Here is a 19,915-nt window from a genome sequence, read left to right on the forward strand (position 1 = left end):
ACACATGTTAAGACAGATCTGTGACAGCCGAGTGTGCGGCAGGAAAGGTCCCAGATCAGAGGTGATCTCTGGCTCTAGCTTGGATGCCTAGGGGCTCCCCATTATTAGGACATGGACAGTCGTTCATTCGCTTCTCAGGTACTGCTGTTTTTAGTCCTCTGGTGCACCACATGGCTTAAATTATTATTCTGTAACATCCACACAACATAGTTGTCCACATTGCAATAATTTTTAACAGATTCTCCTAACTCAGTTAAAACACTGTTAATCCTACAATTACACAATAGTGTTCTGCACCTGAGTACTGAACATCTGTCCTTTCAAATTACACCCTACCAAAATAGTCAATTGGAAGGATAAAACTAATGTCCAACATTCATTAAGAATCTAGTCACACACAAGAGCAACTAATCATCTCGCTGACTTGATCTGTGTAACACAAAGAAACACCTCCTTACCGATTCCCACCCAAATACCCCGCCCAGACTTCTCTTCTTGCGACCAGGAGATTTCTAGCATTAAAATATAAAATAGAGGAAACTAATATTGATATTGCTTCAGTCAAGATCTGTCTTACGATCAGTTAGTTGAGCAAGTTAAAAGCTAACCCACCAACACAAATTCTTATTAGCTCTCCACACTAGTCAGTTACATGCTGATGAGAGGAGAGAGAGAGGTAGGGAATATACACCACCACCAGGTGCCAGGAGGGGAAAAGTGGCAGCAGAGAAAGCACTCAAAGAGGAAGGACCACAGCAAGAGAGGGGAAGGGACGCCTCACTCTCATCAGGAAGACTTACTATACTGCAGCCAGCTTCCTCCTCTACTAGTGACACGGAACAGGAAAACACAATGCTTTCAGAAGCAAAGCTATGGAGACTCACCTGTATCAAATATGTTGAGCAGATTAACCAAAGTTTCAAAGGCTGCCAGCCGCACACTGCTGCCTTCATCCCTAGAAAGTTCTATTAATTCAGGGAGCACCACACTTTTGGTAAGTTCTGTCCTGCACAATAAGCAACAGAAGAAAACAAATCAAATCAATAAATTTTTGGTAAGAACTTGATTAAGGATCAGTTGCTGAGCTGCATGCTGCATAAAATAGGAAAAATCATGAGGATAGGGCTCCTGCTCTCTGGAAGCTTGCAGTCTGGCTAGAAAAGAATGACAGTTTAAATATAAGAAATATCCATGGTAATTGCATCATTACTTTTACAGCTTACAGTAGCTGCTCAATATATACTCACTAAGTGAATGTATTTCCATGACAACTAACATGGTTGAACAATGAGGCTGAATACATGTGTATTAACCACTTGTATTTCTTCTTTATGAAGCATAATATTCATTTTCTTTGCTCATTTGCTGTTTCATAAAAGTTCAATGGAAATAAGGCATCATTGTGGACCTACATGTATGATGCAAACATTTTCCCTCTTCATTAGTTCCTCTCAGCATACTGGATTATAGGTGAGGAATTTTTTCAGGAAGGAGATGCAAGGCGTGTACTGCCCAAACTAGTAGATTTATGAGACTATCATTCTCTTGTCTCACAGCCAGAAGTATACGGAATAGAAGTCGAAGGACAGCCCGATCCTATTACCTTTGTAGGAGTCCATATTTACCAGTTTAAATGCTGGTAATTACAATCTAACCCTGTCATGATGTCAAAAGGGGGTAAAATATAGGAACAAAAAGGTGAATGAAATAAGCAAGCTTCACTTTTATCTCTTAATACAAACACATCAGAAGGTACTTACTATGATCACTTTTAAAGATCATAAAAAGTTTAGTTCTTCAAACAAATGCCTGTTTTCATGGAATACAGAACAGGATACACATGTCTGACAATCCAGAAACAAAAATGTGACAAGAAATTGAAAGCATACTTACCCAATGCCCTGAGCTATATTTTCTAATTGCCGACACATGCAAGATCGAACTTCATATTCTACATCTTGACAGAGTGATTTTACCAAGGGAAGTATTTCTCTTTTAATGCTGAGAGAGAAAAGAAAGAATCATGCAAATAAGTATTTTAGAGTAATTAATATTTTCAAGAAATTATCCTTAAAATCTTAGCTTATTAACAACATACTTTATTTTTTTTTAAAGGGAAACAAAAATTAATTATTTGAGCTGTCCAGAGTTTAAATTCCACATGCAGTAGATTATACCACTTTAATATAGAGCTTTATAGTTTACAAACCAGTCAATCCTAAAGGAAATCAACTCTGAATATTCACTGGAAGGACTGATACTAAAGCTGAAGCTTCAGTACTTTGGCCACCTGATGCAAAGAGCAAAAGACCTTGATGCTAGGAAAGACTGAGAACAAGAGGAAAAGAGGGCAACAGAGGATGAGACGGTTGGATGGCATCATTGACTCAATGGATATGAGTTTGAGCAAACTCCAGAAACTGAAGGACAGGGAAGCCTGGCATGCTACAGTGCACGGGCTCGCAGAGTCAGACATGACTGAGTGACTGAACAATACCAGTTTACAATGTATATTTATATGTGTGATTACATTTGCATGTTAACAGCTACTTTAATGATGACAGAATCTTTTAAAAATAAGGGTTAATTTGGAATTGGCAGCTAAAACAAAAAGGCTATGGCCAAGTGGACTATCTGATTATAGCAGCTATCAACCAAAATATTCTTCAATTTTAAAGCTCACTCTTGCGTCATAATTACATAACATTCCATTCCTTCCACTTGGTATTTATCATCTATGCAGAAAGTAGCGAATAAATTATAAACAATCTCCATTAAACCTCAAAGTAAGATAAATTATTCAACATAATAATTCATAGCAATAATGGAAAAGAGCAGAAATCTATTTTTACATCATATTTATCAATTTTTAAAGATTAAAGATATCATGCTATCCTCAAAACTACACTAGGTACATGATGGAAATGACTAATACGGGAAATAAGAAAAAAGTTACCCTTACTGATTTTGAAAAGCCAAATCAAGAAGAAATGCATCTGAACAGTAGATTTCAGAGATTTCTATATTCTATAAATTTGAATCAGTTAAAGTGTATACAGTATGGAGTAGTACAAATATAATTATTAAACATATAGTCATTAAACATTTTAGTAGACAAAAAATTATGTACAAATACTCACGCAAGGGCATCAAATTTGTTGGTCAATTTTCCTAAAATTTTACAACTAACTAAACGAGACTGGACTGTTTGGGAAAGTTGTGCCTTGGAAACGAGTGGATTCAAAATCTAAAGAGAAAAGATTTAGAGAACAAATTTACAAAACTTTATATATTCCTGACATTAATGTCAGCTATTTTCTTCAAAGAACATTTTAATATCCTAAATATTTTTTACAGAACCTCAGTTACATTTTGAGGTCCATGGCTGTTTATCACCTGGATCACTACACTTTCTGGATTATTAAGAATGATGATAAATCATGCAATCAAAAATAATCAGGCACACAAAAAATTTAATTAAGGCTTATGGTGAATTCTCTAATGATCTGTATGTACATACAGGGGTGAAACATTCATTTTTCAAAAGAAAAAAGCAGTTAATTATTAGATACTGTGAAATTTGTTTTTGTTCCATATAGATTAATTTTTATATTTGTCCTCATGGGAAATAGATGGGGAAACAGTGGAAACAGTGTCAGACTTCATTTTTTTGGGCTCCAAAATCACTGCAGATGGTGACTGCAGCCGTGAAATTAAAAGACGCTTACTCCTTGGAAGGAAAGTTATGACCAACCTATATAGCATATTCAAAAGCAGAGACATTACTTTGCCAAAAAAGGTCCGTCTAGTCAAGGCTATGGTTTTTCCTATGGTCATGTATGGATGCAAGAGTTGGACTGTGAAGAAGGCTGAGTGCCGAAGAATTGATGCTTTTGAACTGTGGTGTTGCAGAAGACTCTTGAGAGCCCCTTGGACTGCAAGGAGATCCAACCAGTCCATTCTGAAGGAGATCAGCCCTGGGATTTCTTTGGAAGGAATGATGCTAAAGCTGAAACTCCAGTACTTTGGCCACCTCATGCGAAGAGTTGACTCATTGGAAAAGACTCTGATGCTGGGAGGGATTGGGGGCAGGAGGAGAAGGGGACGACAGAGGATGAGATGGTTGGATGACATCACCGACTCGATGGACATGAGTCTGAGTGAACTCCAGGAGTTGGTGATGGACAGGGAGGCCTGGCGTGCTGCGATTCATGGGGTTGCCAAAAGTCGGACATGACTGAGAGACTGAACTGAACTGAACTGAACTGAAACAAAACATTGTAACTTCAGGGACTTCCCTGGTGTCCCAGTGGTTAAGACTCTGTGCTTCTAATGCAGGGGGCCAGAGTCAGGGAATTAGATCCCACATGCCACAACCAAAACCCAGCAAAGCCAAATAAATATATAAACTTAAATGCTATTGCTGATGAAAGTCCAGGCAAACATGCATTTTCTCATATTACTAGTCGAAAGTATTAAGAATATTAATGCCTTCTAACCTAATAATTCCATTTTTGGGGAAGTTACAGTTAAGGAAATTGTCTGAAAAACAGGAAAAGCTCTACGGAAATGTTCACTATTGCCTTACTTGGATAATAAAACACTGAAAACAGGCTTAAGTATTTCATAAGTAAGTAAAATATTTGTAGCTACTACCAAATGAGTGATATGAGAAAATAATAAAGAAAATAATGCTACATGAAAAACATATATAAATTCAATATGATCACTAACATGTCAAACAGCACCATATACAGGGAAAAAATTCTGAAATGAAAATACATCGGAATGCTAAAAGAAGCAAAGTACAGAATCATGATTTTTCTTCCTTCTATATTCTCTACTACTCAAGTTTTCTATAATGAATATGCGCTGCTTTCAGAGCAGGAAATAACTCTATTCTTTTTGAAATACCATTTTTATCAAGAAACAAAAACCTTAGAGTAACTTAAATATTAAAATTTATATATAGAAGTTTTACCTCATGCCTTAGGGTATCTTTGGGCAATACTTCTATCACAGACAGAAGAGTCTCCAGCCATGCGTTGCTGACACCTGAATGACAAAGACAAAACATAAGTTAACTATCTCACAAATTCAGTTTCAACTTAGCCATTAATATTTACAACAAACTTTAATTATAAAATAGCAATAATTAAATTATCTTTATTGCTACCATAAGAAGTTTCTCTGCTTTTCTGTCTTAGCCAATATCTGGAAAACACTGATATTTTAAAAAATAATATCAAGGGGTTATCTTCAACCCAAAGTGTACTTTTTTCTTATACTATAATTAAATGTAAGTGTTGTATAAGAAGAAAATCTAAGAAGAAAGCATAAACTATGGGTCTTCAGGCTTCAAATGGCAATGAATTTTGTGGATTGTTCCAAAATGAGCCATCATGAATTTTAGTCACACCACTGACCAACTCTTAGGGAGAACAGCCTCACTCAATTGCGGTCATCAGACTACCATGACTCAAAGATCACAGCCACATATGAGCGACAATTAGTACACGTAGGATGAAGCATGCCAGGCCCCTGACCTGCGTCCCTGTGCTCCAGGTGCAGTAGGATGACTTGGAGGAAGGAGTGGGCATAGGTATGAACGGACACCGATTCGTCCTGCAGGATGGTCAAAAACGACACTGCAGCCGTTAACTGCATTTCCACCCCTGCAACATGCAGGGCTTCCTGTATAATCAGAAAGAGTTTGCTATTACAGAGATGAGAGATCAGAAGTTATAATTTTTTTTAAATCCAAGGTCATAGAAACCAAACAGTCATATTCTACAAAATAACTATATATGACCTTTAAGGATAGGTACTTCTTCTTAATACTTTATTTAAGAAAACTACATTAATCTGCTCCTGATTGTTTAACTCATTAGACCACATAAAGTTTTAAATGTCTTAGATAATTTATAGCACTCCATTGTTTTACTGCATAAAAATCATAAAAAGTACATACACCTTTAGATAATAGAATTGGCATTTTAACAGATCTCAGTTTCTGTTTTCCTATTTGTATTATACAGTTTGCCACCCCACCGAAAACAATAATGCCAAAACTTAGACAACTGCATGTGTTTTTATTACTTGTATTTCTGCTTCAAAAAATAAATATTATGCATTTTACTATAAAAAAGGAATACACTTATGATTGTGAAAATGTATTTTCCCCTTTAAACAAGTGACAAGAACACAAATTACTATGAAATAAACTGTTTTAAAAAGAATTTTGCTTAATATAAGAATGTTTTAAAAATTATATTTGGCAAAACTAATACAATTATGTAAAGTTTAAAAATAAAATAAAAATTTAAAAAAAATTAGTTATATCCATAACCATCTCCATTCACCTTTTAAAGTCAAAGTCTACATTAGAATAGTTTAACAAATCAAAGAGTAAAACAAAAGAAAACCTATCTTTCATATAAACCTCACCAAGGTCTCACCTGTATTTCTCTAGAAGACTATGTAGATGTGCATAACATAAATATAGCCAAAAGCATTACTTTGTTTAATCAATTACGGTAACTACTGGAATTTCCCCTGTATGCCTATTTTTATAACTAATAAACTTGGTAGAACAAGATGTGGAACTTGCATCCATAAAACAAAGTTTCATATCTGCGATGTTAGGAAAATTAGTCTTTCTGCATTATTTCCTAATATATAAAACATAGATATGGCTTCATCTTCTTAAAGATTTGATTTAAATCATTTACATAGAAGTTTTATGACTTACCAACTTGTGCAAACTGAGCATTTACATAATGACCACTGTATATCCAACTGTCTCCTCTACAGCACCCTTGGATATCTGGTAAGAGTCTCATCACCTGAACCCATCTCTCCCCAAAACCTGTTCCTTCTCCTATCTTCTCCAACTCAGTAAACAATACAGGATAACTTTGTCCTTCCAACTTTCAACCCTAAAACTCTGGAGTCATCCTTAACTCCTCTCAGTTGCTTACTTCCCATAATCAAATGAGCAGTCAATCCTGCCCCAAATCTGACCATCAATCACCTTTATCACTACCAGGCTGGTCCAAGCCACCATCATCTCCAGCCTGAATTACTTCAATAACCTGCTCATCAGCATCTGATTCTATCACTGCCTCTCTATTATCCATTCTTTACAGCAGCCAGAGAGATTCTTCTAAAGTCAGATCATGTCACTTATCCACTCAAAACTTGCCAGTGGTTTTCCAACTCACTCAGAGGAAAAGTCAAAACCCTTTCAATGATTTACAAAGATCTGCCTCCCAATTGTCTCTTTTCCCAGATTTCCACACAGTCGGCTCTCTGAACTCCCTCAAGCCTCTACTCTCATCACCTTTTCAGTGAGCCATTCCCTGATGATCCTATTTTAAACTGAAAGCCACTCCTCCACCCCAGCCCTCACCATGACCCAACTGGGTTGATCATCACCATTATCCAACATACAACACAGTCATTTGTTTACAGTCTATCTCCCACATCTAGAACACAAGCATCATGACTACTGAATTTTTTTGTCTGATTTTGTCTGATTCACTACTGTATCCCCAACTCCTACGGCACACAGCAGGCATTCAGTGAGTAATTGCTGGATGACTGAATATCTCTTACCCTTTCACCTAAACTTCCTGCTTTTGTGGCTCTCTCCCTTCACACTTTGTCCACATCTCCTAAAAGTTGGCTTCAAGAGATTTTGAAGTGAGTCCTAAAGATTAGGGATTGGGAGAATTAGATATAAGGCAAAGCAAAAATGGATCATATAGAAATGCATTCTCAATTCTCTATCTTGTCAGTATGGAGATGTTCCTGCCATTTTCCCTACCCCAATGTCTCTGTAACCGTGATTTAGACCATGTACCCAGAGTCCTTAATTCAGCATGGTGGGACCACTGCCAGGCATCAGACTAGGAGATAACACATGTCATTCTACAACACTGAAAGACACAGAGCTGTCAAGCATCTTGCTCAAGGCCAGCATGCTTGTCATCGGCAACTCTAAGACTTAAGCTTTGTTGGCCTAATGCCAAAGCCAAGGATTGAATTCTTTCTCACAGACTCTGCATTCCTCGTCACCATTTACTAAGGCATGGCTTACATCAACCCTGAGTCTGTAGGTGGTAGTGTCAGAGACTTGGCAGATGCCTACATGATGGGGTTCATTCCCAGAAAACTGATCACATATTAGGGTGGCTGATTTCTGTTGCATTTTGTTTTAAACTTTTGTACCACACACACATATGTCATTTCACAAGCTTTTTTCAATTATGTATCTTAAGAGTTCCAGGCTGAAAAGAAAAAGAGAAGCAATGATAAGGTGTAAAGCAGAGCAGCAACTGGTCTCTGAAATAACCCTCCCACATCCCCCTCTCATACTGTTTCCCAAAAAAGCCATTTGCTCCAAACTAAGAATTCTGGATTTGGAAAACACTTCTAGAAGATTTGATGTGGCCAGGATACATCACTTACAGGTTTCAGAAGGCACAGCTTTTATTTAGAAACAGAAAGCACTTTGCAAAGAAATATTTAAATAAATTGTGAGGGCCACAGTGTGCATTCCAGTTCACATGAGTCTGCTGTTTTAAGTTCCAAGAGATGTGATTCTGCCCCTCTTAAAGTCATTAAGGTCCTGGGTTTTGGACGTGTGCGAACTTTATGCAAAGGAGGAACAGGAGGAGTTCTCCAACTTCACATCTTCTTACTGTATTACTTAGTCTTGACTCCCGCAGCAACATATGCCCCAACTATTTTGCATTTAATTTTCGAAAAATCCTCAAGTCTTATCAGGATTTGGGTTTTTCTCTTGTTGTGCTGACTTCAACATCTGGGACTGTCCACTGTTAAGAAACCAGCACAGACTAAGAGACTTCATCAATGCTAAAATTCAATTGATTTCTAAACATATTTTTCTGAAACATAATACAATAAGAACGTGATACTTACCAGTTCCTGTTTCTCCTCCACAGAGTCACACCCTCAGGACAAACATAGTGAGATCCATACTCTCTGGGTAAATAAGTGTGCATCCTCATGGACCTTGGAAGACACTGAAAAGTAAATTCCTCTATTGCTTAAGTGCATGCCTTAATGCCGGTTACTGTTCCTCTTACATACTATCGTGTGGCTGGCATTCCAACTCAAATTCCTCAAAAATGAAATAAGACATTTTATAAATGAGTGAATGGTACACTTTCAAATTTAAAAAAACAAGTCCCACTCAAGGAAGGAAAATGTACTAGACACTTCTGTGTTTCAATTCAGTCTTTAGTTAGCATGAATGCTGCAAGAAAGCATTTTGTAGACAACGTAATACAGTCCCTGCAGAGAAGGAAACTGCTGCTTCCAATAACCCCACATCATACGCATCCAGAAGACCTTTCTCTTTACCGTCACAACACAGAGAAGCATAAGTAAATCACTGGCTTATTCCAAAAGAGCAAATATTTTGAGTCCACATATTTGGAAACTAAACTTTTAAAATAAATAAATGTATCTACTGTAAAGACTGCTGTTAAAGGTAAAGGAATCCTAAAGTTACAAAGTATCTTTGTATATTTTTAGAGATAACATCACTGATTATTTTGAAATTAAATAATAGGGAGTTAAGTATGAAAATACTAACCTGGGGCAGATATTAAAATACTAACCTAGTATTTATATTTTATATTAAAATATTAACCTATGACATATAAAATATCTGGGGTTCTGAGAGCCACAGTATGGGAATTTTTAGTACCTAACAGTAATAGTGAACAACTCTTTTTACTATATAATTATACTATTTATAAAAGACTTTAGAACTGATTTAAATATGAATAATTGGAACGCCAACCATGAAATATCTTTAACAATTTAACTACAGTATCTCATTCACTCCCTGATCACTCACTGCCATGTTCCACACTTACATGAAGGATGGGGAGAACTAGTTGAGAGTATCAAAAATCAAATTCTGAGAGGGGAAAATAAAGAGGAGGCAGCAGACAGGAATAAAAAGGGTGTGTTTTACCCTCTTTTAATCTGTTTCAGTGATCAGCAAGGTTCATGAGGAGGTACACATAAAAATATCAGAAGATCTCTTTCCAAAAAAGGAAATAGCTGTACCAATAGAAACTATCACTAGATGACTGCAAGCATGCAATGAAGTATCCAGCCATGCATAATCACCAGGACATCCAAAAAGATCAGTGCATTTCAAGACCACGGTTCTGAAACGGAACTTTGAGCTGGAACAACTCTGTCATTTTTCACACATAATAAATCAGACTCATCAGAAATTTCATGATTTACACTTGAACTGTAAATAAAAATTTAAAACACTGCAAAAAAAGGATGTGCCCATTTCAAAGAAATAACTAATGGACACAAGAGCTATAAATAACCATTTCAAATGTTCCACTTTATTAAACATTTTTTTGAAAAAAGAAATTATAAACGGTTTACAGGGGGAGATGGCACTGGAAAGTGTGACACATTTCTATAAGCAAGTAATGCCTTCTTTTCTCTCTAGTCAGTCACTTTCCCCTTCTATCCTAATCTCTAAGCCAATGAAAGTCTAATTTTGATAGTATAATTTTAATTTCAGTCACAGCTATTTATTAAGCTGCTGTTGCTATTTAGTTGCTCAGTGGTGTTTGACTCTTTGAGACCCCATGGATGGCAGCCCACCAGGCTCCTCTGTCCATGGGATTTCCCAGGCAAGAATACTGGAGTGAGATGCCATTTCCTTTTCCAGGGGATCTTCCCAACCCAGGGATTGAACCTGCATTTCCCGCTAAGCAGGAGGATTCTTTACCACTGAGCCACCAGGAAACTCCTATTTATTAAGTACCAACATCACACAAAGTATTCTGAGAAACTGGAGAAAAGTCAAAGACATGTTTTCCTACCTTTGAGGGACTGCTATTGATGATATACATTCCAATATTGAAACATATCCATTTAGTTACAGCCAAGGAGCTGAAGACATAGCACAGGGCAGGGCTAGCAATGCATCTGGTCATCCTGTAAGTACGCACTCTCATTCGATTCTTTCTGCTGAAATTCCCTATATGTCCACGCACATCACTGTGAGGAAGTGGGTGGTTCCCTGTTCTCCAGTAAGAATCAACAAACAGTCACATCTGCATCACCAAAGGAGGTTCTCTCCAGCCTCCTGACCTGCCCAAGGGGGCGTGTGGCAAAGAGCCCACCAGTGAGTGCCAAGTTCCCTTGTGTCTGGAGCTCTGAGCTACTCCAAACGGATAGCAATCTTTAAAAACGTTTTAACAGTTTAGCTGATTTTTCCTAACGATTTTATCTGGTGCCCACTTCTTCCTCTGAAACTCTTGTCGAAAGTCAGCATCCTTGTGTCCCATTGCTCTTCAGAGAGCTCTTCTGAATAGACTTCACTTGTTTCTTTGTGACCACTTCTGATGGGCTTGAGAAAAGTTACGATCATGTGAATTTTGTGAACACAAGCCATCATTGTTAGAACAGGAATGATGCTTTCCTGCACATACCTAAGTAGAAGTGGATGGGACTATTTTGTTTCTGACTCCTGAATATGCCTTACTCTCTTACAAGCTTAACCGTACATTTAAAAGAATGCTTGTGAGACCTCATCTAGAGTGTCAAGATGTTCTGATATGGGAACATTTTCTAGGCTATCTACCTCAACACACTACCAAAAGGCTAGTAAATCCATACAGTTTTAAATCAAACAAAGACCTTTATTACGGTACAATATGTGAATATCTTCTTAGTTTTATAATTTTGCAAGGATTGTAGATCAACATATCCATAAATTATCCTTTGTGTCATCCAAATGCCTAAAGTCAGAAACCATATTCAAGTAGTAATGGTGGTCCCATTATCACAGAAAAGAAAGATTTTCTAATTAAGAGATTCAGAAGTTCCAGCTCATTTTTACTGTAGGCAGGATAAAAATAACAAATGATTGAATGACTAAGAAATTTAAGTGAGAACACTGGTCTCCACTAGAATTTATCATACTGAAAGGCAGTATTTTTAGATCTATTAAGAATACTAGCTTGTGTAATTTTTATATATGTCCGGAAAACAGCTATATTTACAGTCAATGTTTTCATTGAATTTACTATCATCAAAGAATTAATGATGTTACTCTATTTTGTCTTTATGGATATACATAAAAAGATATAACACAGATATTATTTTCAGAATGCATTGTGGTCAGTATACTTTTATTTTTGAGCTATAAACCAGAGAAGAGTCATTTTATACCATCTGTCTATGCTCTCTAAATCCTTTGGTTAATGCTACTTTTTTTTTTTTCTTAGTGAACTGGAAGAATAAGTTACACAATTTTATGCTTCCTTTCCTGTAAAAACTACTCATAAGATCAATTCTGGCCCTGATAAATTTTCTCCATCAATCTGACATTACAGGAATAACTTCACTTTCTTCTTCACCTTACTTCACATCAGAGTGTCCTTAAATGCTTAGCCTGTCAGTAGAGACCTGCTCTACTGTGGGCTTTTTATGACCTGCAGGGAGTCTGGAACATCATGTTCTGCTTATTATGTAGAACTGTGTTGCCTTTACAAAACCCTTTTTTTTTCAAGAACTTAACTTTTAACTTTTCTCAGAAAACATCTCGGGCAGTGAGGAAGACAGGTACTTTTATTTTTGAAGTACAAACCAAAGGAAAAGGCAATTTGTATCATCTCTGTGCTCTTTAACTCTTTTAGTTAAGACTATTTCTTTTTTCCTTGGTGTATTGTAAGAATAAATTATATAATTGCATGCTTAAACAAAATATTATAGTCGAACAGAATTTTTTCAGCCTAGATTTTCTCAACTGTCAAACAAGAATAAATATATGGCATGGAATTGTTAAGAAGTTTAAGAGGATGTATCTAAACTGCTGAGCACAAGGCCTGGCCCACGGGGAGGGTTCTTCACTTTACTATCTTTGTTGGATCCACATCTCTGTACCACTTGAAACAGAACTTAAAGAGTAGGTAAAACTTTCAGTAACAAACATATTTATTTACATAGTAAAGGTTGTCTATAAAAAATTTTTAATAAAATTTTTTAAATCTACTTTTATTCAGTAGATATAAAATACTCAAATAATCACATTGGGAGAAACTTATGAGAAAAGTAGAAGTGATAAATCTTTTCAGAATCAAAAGATGGGGGCACCACATATTCTGATCTTATATAATCAAGTTTCATGTGATTAAGTCTACTTTATCTCTTCCCTAATATGTATCTTTCTCCCACTCCTCCCCGCAAAAAAGGTCTCCCTAGAAACGTAAGTCAGCACCGTATCACTCCACTGATAGACTGTTTATACTTCTCATCCAAGAATGCCATTAGTGGTTCAGGCCAATGTGTCATTGATCTTTCAGGTAGACACTTACTGTCTCAGAATATTAAGCTCAATCAATGCTCGTTTTAAAATTATTTTTGAGTGCCTATTTTTGCCAAGTACTTTTCTACATTCTGGGGACAAAGTGATAAATCAGACTGACAAGACTTCTGTCCTGATGGAAGAAACAGAAAAGAATGGTAGGTGGGGTAGAAAGCTAGTCAGGGTCATTTTAGAGAACTGAAGGAGTTTTATTCTACCTGAAATGAGAAGTTACTTGTATTACTTTCCTCTATGTGCATGCTCAATTGCTCAGTTGTGTCCAACTCCTTGCAACCCCATGGACTATAGGCTGCCAGGCTCCTCTGTCCATGGGATTGTCCAGGCAAGAATACTGGGCTGCCGTTTCCTACTCCAAGGAACTGTCCCGACCCAGGGATCAATTCCACATCTTCTGCATCTCCTACAATTGGCAGGTGGATTCTTCACCACGGAGCCACTTTCCTGTGGTTGGTATGATAAATTAGCAAAAACTGAAAGGCTTAGAACAACAGAAATGTATTCTCTCACCGTTCTGGAGGCCATTAGTCCTAATCAGTATCACTCAGTCAAAATCAAATTGTTGGCAAGGCCACACTCCCTGCTAGGCAGGATCAGGTACTTGCCTCTTCCAGCTTCTAGTAGTCGTTGGCCTTCTTTGGCTGGTGGCCACATCACTGCAGTCCCTGCCTCTGTCTTCATGCTGCTTCCTCCTCCAGGTTTGGGTCAAACCTCCCTCTGCATTCCTCTTCTAAGGATGCATGTGCTGGCATTTAGGGCCCACCCTGATAATCCAGGATAATCTCCTTCAGTCAAGATCCTTACCCACATCTATAAAAGCTCTTTTTCTAAAGAAAGTGACATGTATAGTTCCGGGATATGGTAGGAACTGTTCTGCCTACCACACCACTTCAGTAGTTTTCATTCAAGAAGAAAAGATATGATTGATCTCTCTGAAAGATCTTTAAAAGATCTCTCTGAAGAAAAAAATTAACTATGTGAGATGATGGATGTATTAATTCATTTGATAGGGGTGAGTATTTCACAATGTATAATATATATTAAATCATCGCATTGTATACTTTGAATATACACAGTTTTCTTTGTCAAAGTTTATTTGTTCCTAAATAAATAAATAAATATATTAATTTGTTCCTAAATAAATAAATAAATGAAAGATCCCTCTGGCCGAATGGGCTCCAGACAGCAAAAGGAGCAACAGGTCCAGTGAAGAGGCTACTACAGTAATCAGAGGAGAGATGACTAAGGCTTAGGAACTAAAATGACATATTACTTATTTATTGACATCATGATTAGCTAATGAGACAGTGGTATAGCAGTTAAGAGGAAGAACCTGGGTGTCAGACTCCTTATTCAAACCTCATCACACCACTTGCTAGTTTTGTGACTTTGGGAAAGTTAACTGACCTAAGTTGTGACCCATATAGAACTGCCATGGGCATTCAAAGAGATAAAAAATCAACAAAGAGCTGTAAAATGTTTGACAGAGTGCTTCACCCATCTTAAGACCTCAACAAATGCTAGCTATTTCTATCTGTTCCTGACATTGCACATCTTCTAATAGATGGTTTTATGCCATATCTTTTGGTTCCCAAAGTAAGTGAAAAAACAATAACAGGATCCAATAACTCAACAAGCAGAGACTTTTTTTTGTGCTTGATTTATAAAGAAGGCACTGATATCACATGGTTAATGATATCACTATTTTAAATTTTATAAAGGACCACAGTATTTTAGAAATGTATGCTGGTGAAACAAATTCTTTCACTTTTAGACAACCAAAAGTTCAGATCAAATCTTAATATCCAATATTAATTCAATGTAATATGTCATAGGAAGAATTCAAACTTAATCAACAAAGACCACAGAAAAAGCCTTCCTTTTTCAAAAGATATCCTAGGATTAAAAACAGATACAGTAATTACAGTAGACCCTGAACAACATGGTTTAGGGGTGCCAATCCTCCACTTAGTGGGAAATCCAAATAAAACTTTACAGTGGACCCTCCCTGTTTCCCAGATTTGGTAACCACATATTCAACTGAAACCTGATGATGAAGGACTGCGGTACATATTTACTGAAAAAGTTCAAGTAAAGATGGGCCCAAGCAGTTCAAACCCATGCTGTTGAAAGGTCAACTGTACATTCAGACACGTCTCATATCTAGAATTAGAGAATCTGAATAGAGGTCAAAATGTTTCCTTTCTGGACTCTTACTTAAATTAACCTTGAGATGAGTGATCTAATTGCACTATCATTCATCGTCCACTTTGGATAGAATTTAGAAAGCAAATTGTAGAATACTACGATGAGTTCAGTTCTAATCCTGCCTCTCTTTCTGCCATTTTATTTTTAACCTCAAATTCCTTCGTCTCTAAAACAGTGAAAACAGCAACCTGTTTTAAAAGCCATTTTTAAGTTAATACATTATTATAAAGATGAAATGCATATGCTATACAACAAAACAAAAACAGAATTTAAAATATTTTGTTTGGTGAAATTTTATAATATATAAGGCCAGAAAAATCTGCATCACTTCATCTGATGTTCTTCAAGGTAAAGATAAGGTACAGTGTGAGTTCTAAAAAGCTGCTTATACTACTGCTATAAATGTGAAAAGAATCTGGAGAACGATTAACTTCTTACACGAAATATTTATTATTCATGTCTTTAAATTCTAGAAAAGTGAATCAATCATAGAAGATTAGCATTAGTAAGTATTCAAATTATTTTTCCCTGTTGATGTAATAAACTATCAACCAAGACACTCAAAACCAGCAGAAACAATCCAGAAATCTGGAAGTCATTCCTCCATTTCCCACATCGGGTCCGTCATTAAGTTCATTCTATCTCAATAAATACATCTCAGATATATCCACCATTCTCTGTCATCCTAATTTGCTCTCCTGCTCCAAGCCAGCTTCACATACTACAAGGACTAGAGCTGCAACTTCCTCCCACTCCAATCTACTCTCCACACAATTAGCAAAATGATCACCGCAAAATGTTAACGGGATAAATCCTTCTCAAAGTCCTGCCCAGCTTCAAGTCTTCAAGGCCTTCCACTGTTCGAAGAAAGAATGACTCATGCACGCTCTGTCACTGACCATCTCTCTAACCTCTTCAAGTCACAACCTACCCTTACCCACTGGACTCCACCACACTTACGACCTCTTTGAACTCCCCCAACTCCTTCTGCTCTCTCTGCCTGGACCACTTGTTCTCATCTCCTCAAATGGCTGTTTCTCCTATCCCATCCCTTCAGCATTCAATTCCTCAGAGATGCTTCTTTGACCTCCCAATGCTGTTAGTGCCCTCACACTCCCAACTCCCCCACCTCCCCCTCCCCAACTTTACTCTGTTTTTCATGCTCACCCACTTGTTTAATGTCTATTTCCCACCCCCCTAAAAAAATTCTTTGAGGGTAAGTTCTTGTTTTGTTCACCTCTGTCTTCTCAGAGCTTAGAACAGTGGGAGGTACTCAGTAAATATTTATGAAGCCATTATTACTAAATGCTCACTTTGAGACACAAGATTGCTTTTTTATAAAATTAGCTAAGAGAGTATGGCCATGCAAAAGTGAATAAAGCAGCTCTGTGTGATTTTTGTCATACTTGTATCACCTGGAAGTCACCACTCACAGAAGCAAGGCAGAATTAAAGAAGGTGTTATGTGTACCAATAAATCTTAATATTGAACATTATGATTTTAAATGATTTGCTCATAAACATAGGTTTTATTATTTGAGGTGCAGTTGCTTAAATGTTCAGCTGCCTACATTTTACATTAAACCCTCTATTAAAGTCAGTATTATTGCCCCCATTAAAAAGTCTTTCCCATTTGCTTAATTCATCAGCATTTTTACATAAAGTCAGAACCACACATTAAATAATCCCCTATGCTTGTTCTTTCATTGTTTTCCATAGTTTCTATGTCTTCCTGATACAGAATCTAATCAGGGACTGTTTTCTACATTTTATAGTAAAGGGTAAGATAGATGAGCATCCTAAATAAATGGCTGCTTGTTGATTAAAGAAATAAATGAAATCATTCAGCAATAAAGATTTTCTTAGTATAATATAATCATTAGTTTATATTTTCCTTATATGCATTTATTTAGTTAATCTTCTGTATTATGAATTAAACTTAATATTTCTTTAAAAGGCTACTAAAATCTTGTCCTCTATAACTCAGTTACATAGTTTCAGCAGAAACATTTGATTCTTTGTATAAATACTCTCTATGTAATATTCTGTATATATTTCCATGAAATTAAAACTTTTTTTAGACATTAATATTTAATTAACTTTAGTGTGAACTCTTCGGCAAACACTTTTTTTCAAAATAATTCAGAGACCTCTAAAGCTCACCACTGTCTGTCCTTCACCTTTCATTCTTGCTTTATGAAACTTACAACTTGCAGCATGTTCTCTTGGCCCAGATTCAGCCTGCTCAATGCAGAGTGTACAGTGTGCTCAATATTTTGAGCTATAAATCTAATTTGCTTATGCATAATAACTCCTTGGTCAAGAGGATCTACACCTGTTCCCTTCTACAAGTGTTTAACTGGTATTCCCAGGTGACATACTAACAAGCTTAGGTCAGTTAATATCACTTCAGTTGAATGAGAAATTAAACCTAGATTGTATAGACTTAATTCCACTGAAATTACAGAATGAGCTGAGAAAAACAGACATGAAAAAGCTTCCTTTGCTTTTGAATCACATACACTACTAAAAAAAAGCAATTTCTCCATTCACCTCTATAATGTGTTAAAATATATATATATATATATATATATATATACATATATACAAAGTACATCCATACTGTCTGCATAGAAATCTGGGCATCTTATAAAAATAACATGTTATATCCCTGATCTTCATCACTGGAAGCATGCTGTATATGCCTAAAAATAAAACCCAAGGGCACATAATAATAATATTTTAAACACATATAAATTAATTAAAAAAAATTTTCTTTAAGTTAATCCAAACAGAAAGCCAAAGCAAAGTCTATAAAACTCACTATTCGCAAACAGAACCCCCAGTACTATGTAACCTCCTTGACCTCATTAGCAGGTAAGCTCCCTGAGGACCCAAAAGGCATCATCTGTTGTGTTCATTCAAGTTCTATTACAGAACACTTTGCATATGGTACAAATAAATAATAAATAGTATGCATCAGATATTTAATATTATATATTAATAATCAATATTAAATAAAGAAAAGAAAGTTCTAGTAGATCAAACATTTTATTAGTAGCAGGAAAACTAATCTGAAGGAATTTAGAAAGGAATTAAATATAAAACTAAAACTGCAGTGGCCATAATCCAATCTTTATTTGATGATTCTTGAGCAGTCACCAAAAGGTGACTATTAAGACTATCAGTTAAATCGTATTATCAATGTTCTAGAAATACTATTAATAATATGTTTGTCAACAGAATACCAAAAAAGATTGCTATGATTTTATAAGACTAAAATTTTTTTAAGCTACTGAAAACATAATGTTTCTACTGAGAAAATGATTACAGAAAACTTTGTAGTTTAAGATCTAGATTTCTCCATTTCCATCAGCTAAGTTCTCTAAATATTTTCAAAATAATTCAAAATATTTATAATACTTCCTCCACTCAGTGGTTAGGTACAAAAGATCAGCCATCCAAAGCTCTGAAATTTTCTCCTGGCAATGACAACGTACTACTGGGAAAACATGATGAATTCAAATCTTATTTCACAGCAACTTACTCTAACTTTTGGCAAGACTCTCCGAAGTGTCTCAGCAGGGTTCTGTCGCATCAGAAATGGAAGATTCGCAATCACGCTTGTTCCCTGGATATCCTGACCAGCACTTACAAAGAAAACACAAATTTAAGATTTGTAACTATAAATTTGTGATTATAATTTACATTGTAAAAAGCATGGATTAACTTGAAAACAACTGCTTTTAATAATGAACACCAAACTTCTGACAATTTTAAACTTTAAATGCATCAATTAGATATAAAAATTAAGCCAGAGATGAAATTTCATTAGGTAAATCTTACAACAAATACATGGAGATATTAATTATGTTTATGCTAAAACATGATTATCTACACGTCTTACTGAAAAAATATTGAGACCATTATTACTTACTTTAAAATTTGACCTCATTTTCCCCTATGACCTGCCAGTTTGCTATACTTTATAAAAATAGATTTGGTAAATTTCACTATAGTAAAATACTAATAATCATAACAACAGCAGGGACAGCAACAAAATTAGCTATAGCAGAATCATACAACTTTCTTCTAGTACAATGAAACTATCTGTTGCACTCCACTGATTCCGAGTTGCCAGAAACTTAATAATATATATACTCTATATTTTTAAAAGTCAGTAGGGTGTATTTATACGGTACCTTTTTGATACAGCATTCATTAGGTCACTAAAATGTTACCAAAACAATCTGTAATACTCTAGCCGCCTAAATACTTCAAATTCTTCTCAAGAACCATTTTCATGCAA

At 36.0% G+C, this 19,915-nt stretch overlaps 1 protein-coding gene across 3 annotated transcripts in view; it reads right to left on the bottom strand.

Annotated features, from left to right (window-relative positions):
- PPP4R4 (protein phosphatase 4 regulatory subunit 4) overlaps positions 1–19,915 on the bottom strand; it is a 103,955-nt gene that overhangs the window by 44,856 nt on the left and 39,184 nt on the right. For 2 of the 3 annotated variants that reach the window (XM_086363107.1, XM_086363106.1), the window contains exons 3-8: positions 19,154–19,256; positions 5,547–5,694; positions 4,982–5,055; positions 3,141–3,247; positions 1,894–2,001; positions 885–1,006 (exon numbers count right to left, since the gene is read on the bottom strand). In XM_086363107.1, coding sequence (XP_086219233.1) covers positions 885–1,006; positions 1,894–2,001; positions 3,141–3,247; positions 4,982–5,055; positions 5,547–5,694; positions 19,154–19,256 — 662 coding nt within the window. Of the gene's footprint in view, positions 1–884; positions 1,007–1,893; positions 2,002–3,140; positions 3,248–4,981; positions 5,056–5,546; positions 5,695–8,468; positions 8,841–8,946; positions 9,051–19,153; positions 19,257–19,915 lie in introns of those variants that run through there. The other variant, XM_086363108.1, reaches the window with a different exon arrangement.

The sequence above is a fragment of the Bos grunniens genome, chromosome 21 (assembly GCF_055505025.1).
Source record: "Bos grunniens cultivar Pamir isolate PY7600 chromosome 21, Bosgru_T2T1.0, whole genome shotgun sequence".
Lineage (NCBI taxonomy): Eukaryota > Metazoa > Chordata > Mammalia > Artiodactyla > Bovidae > Bos > Bos grunniens.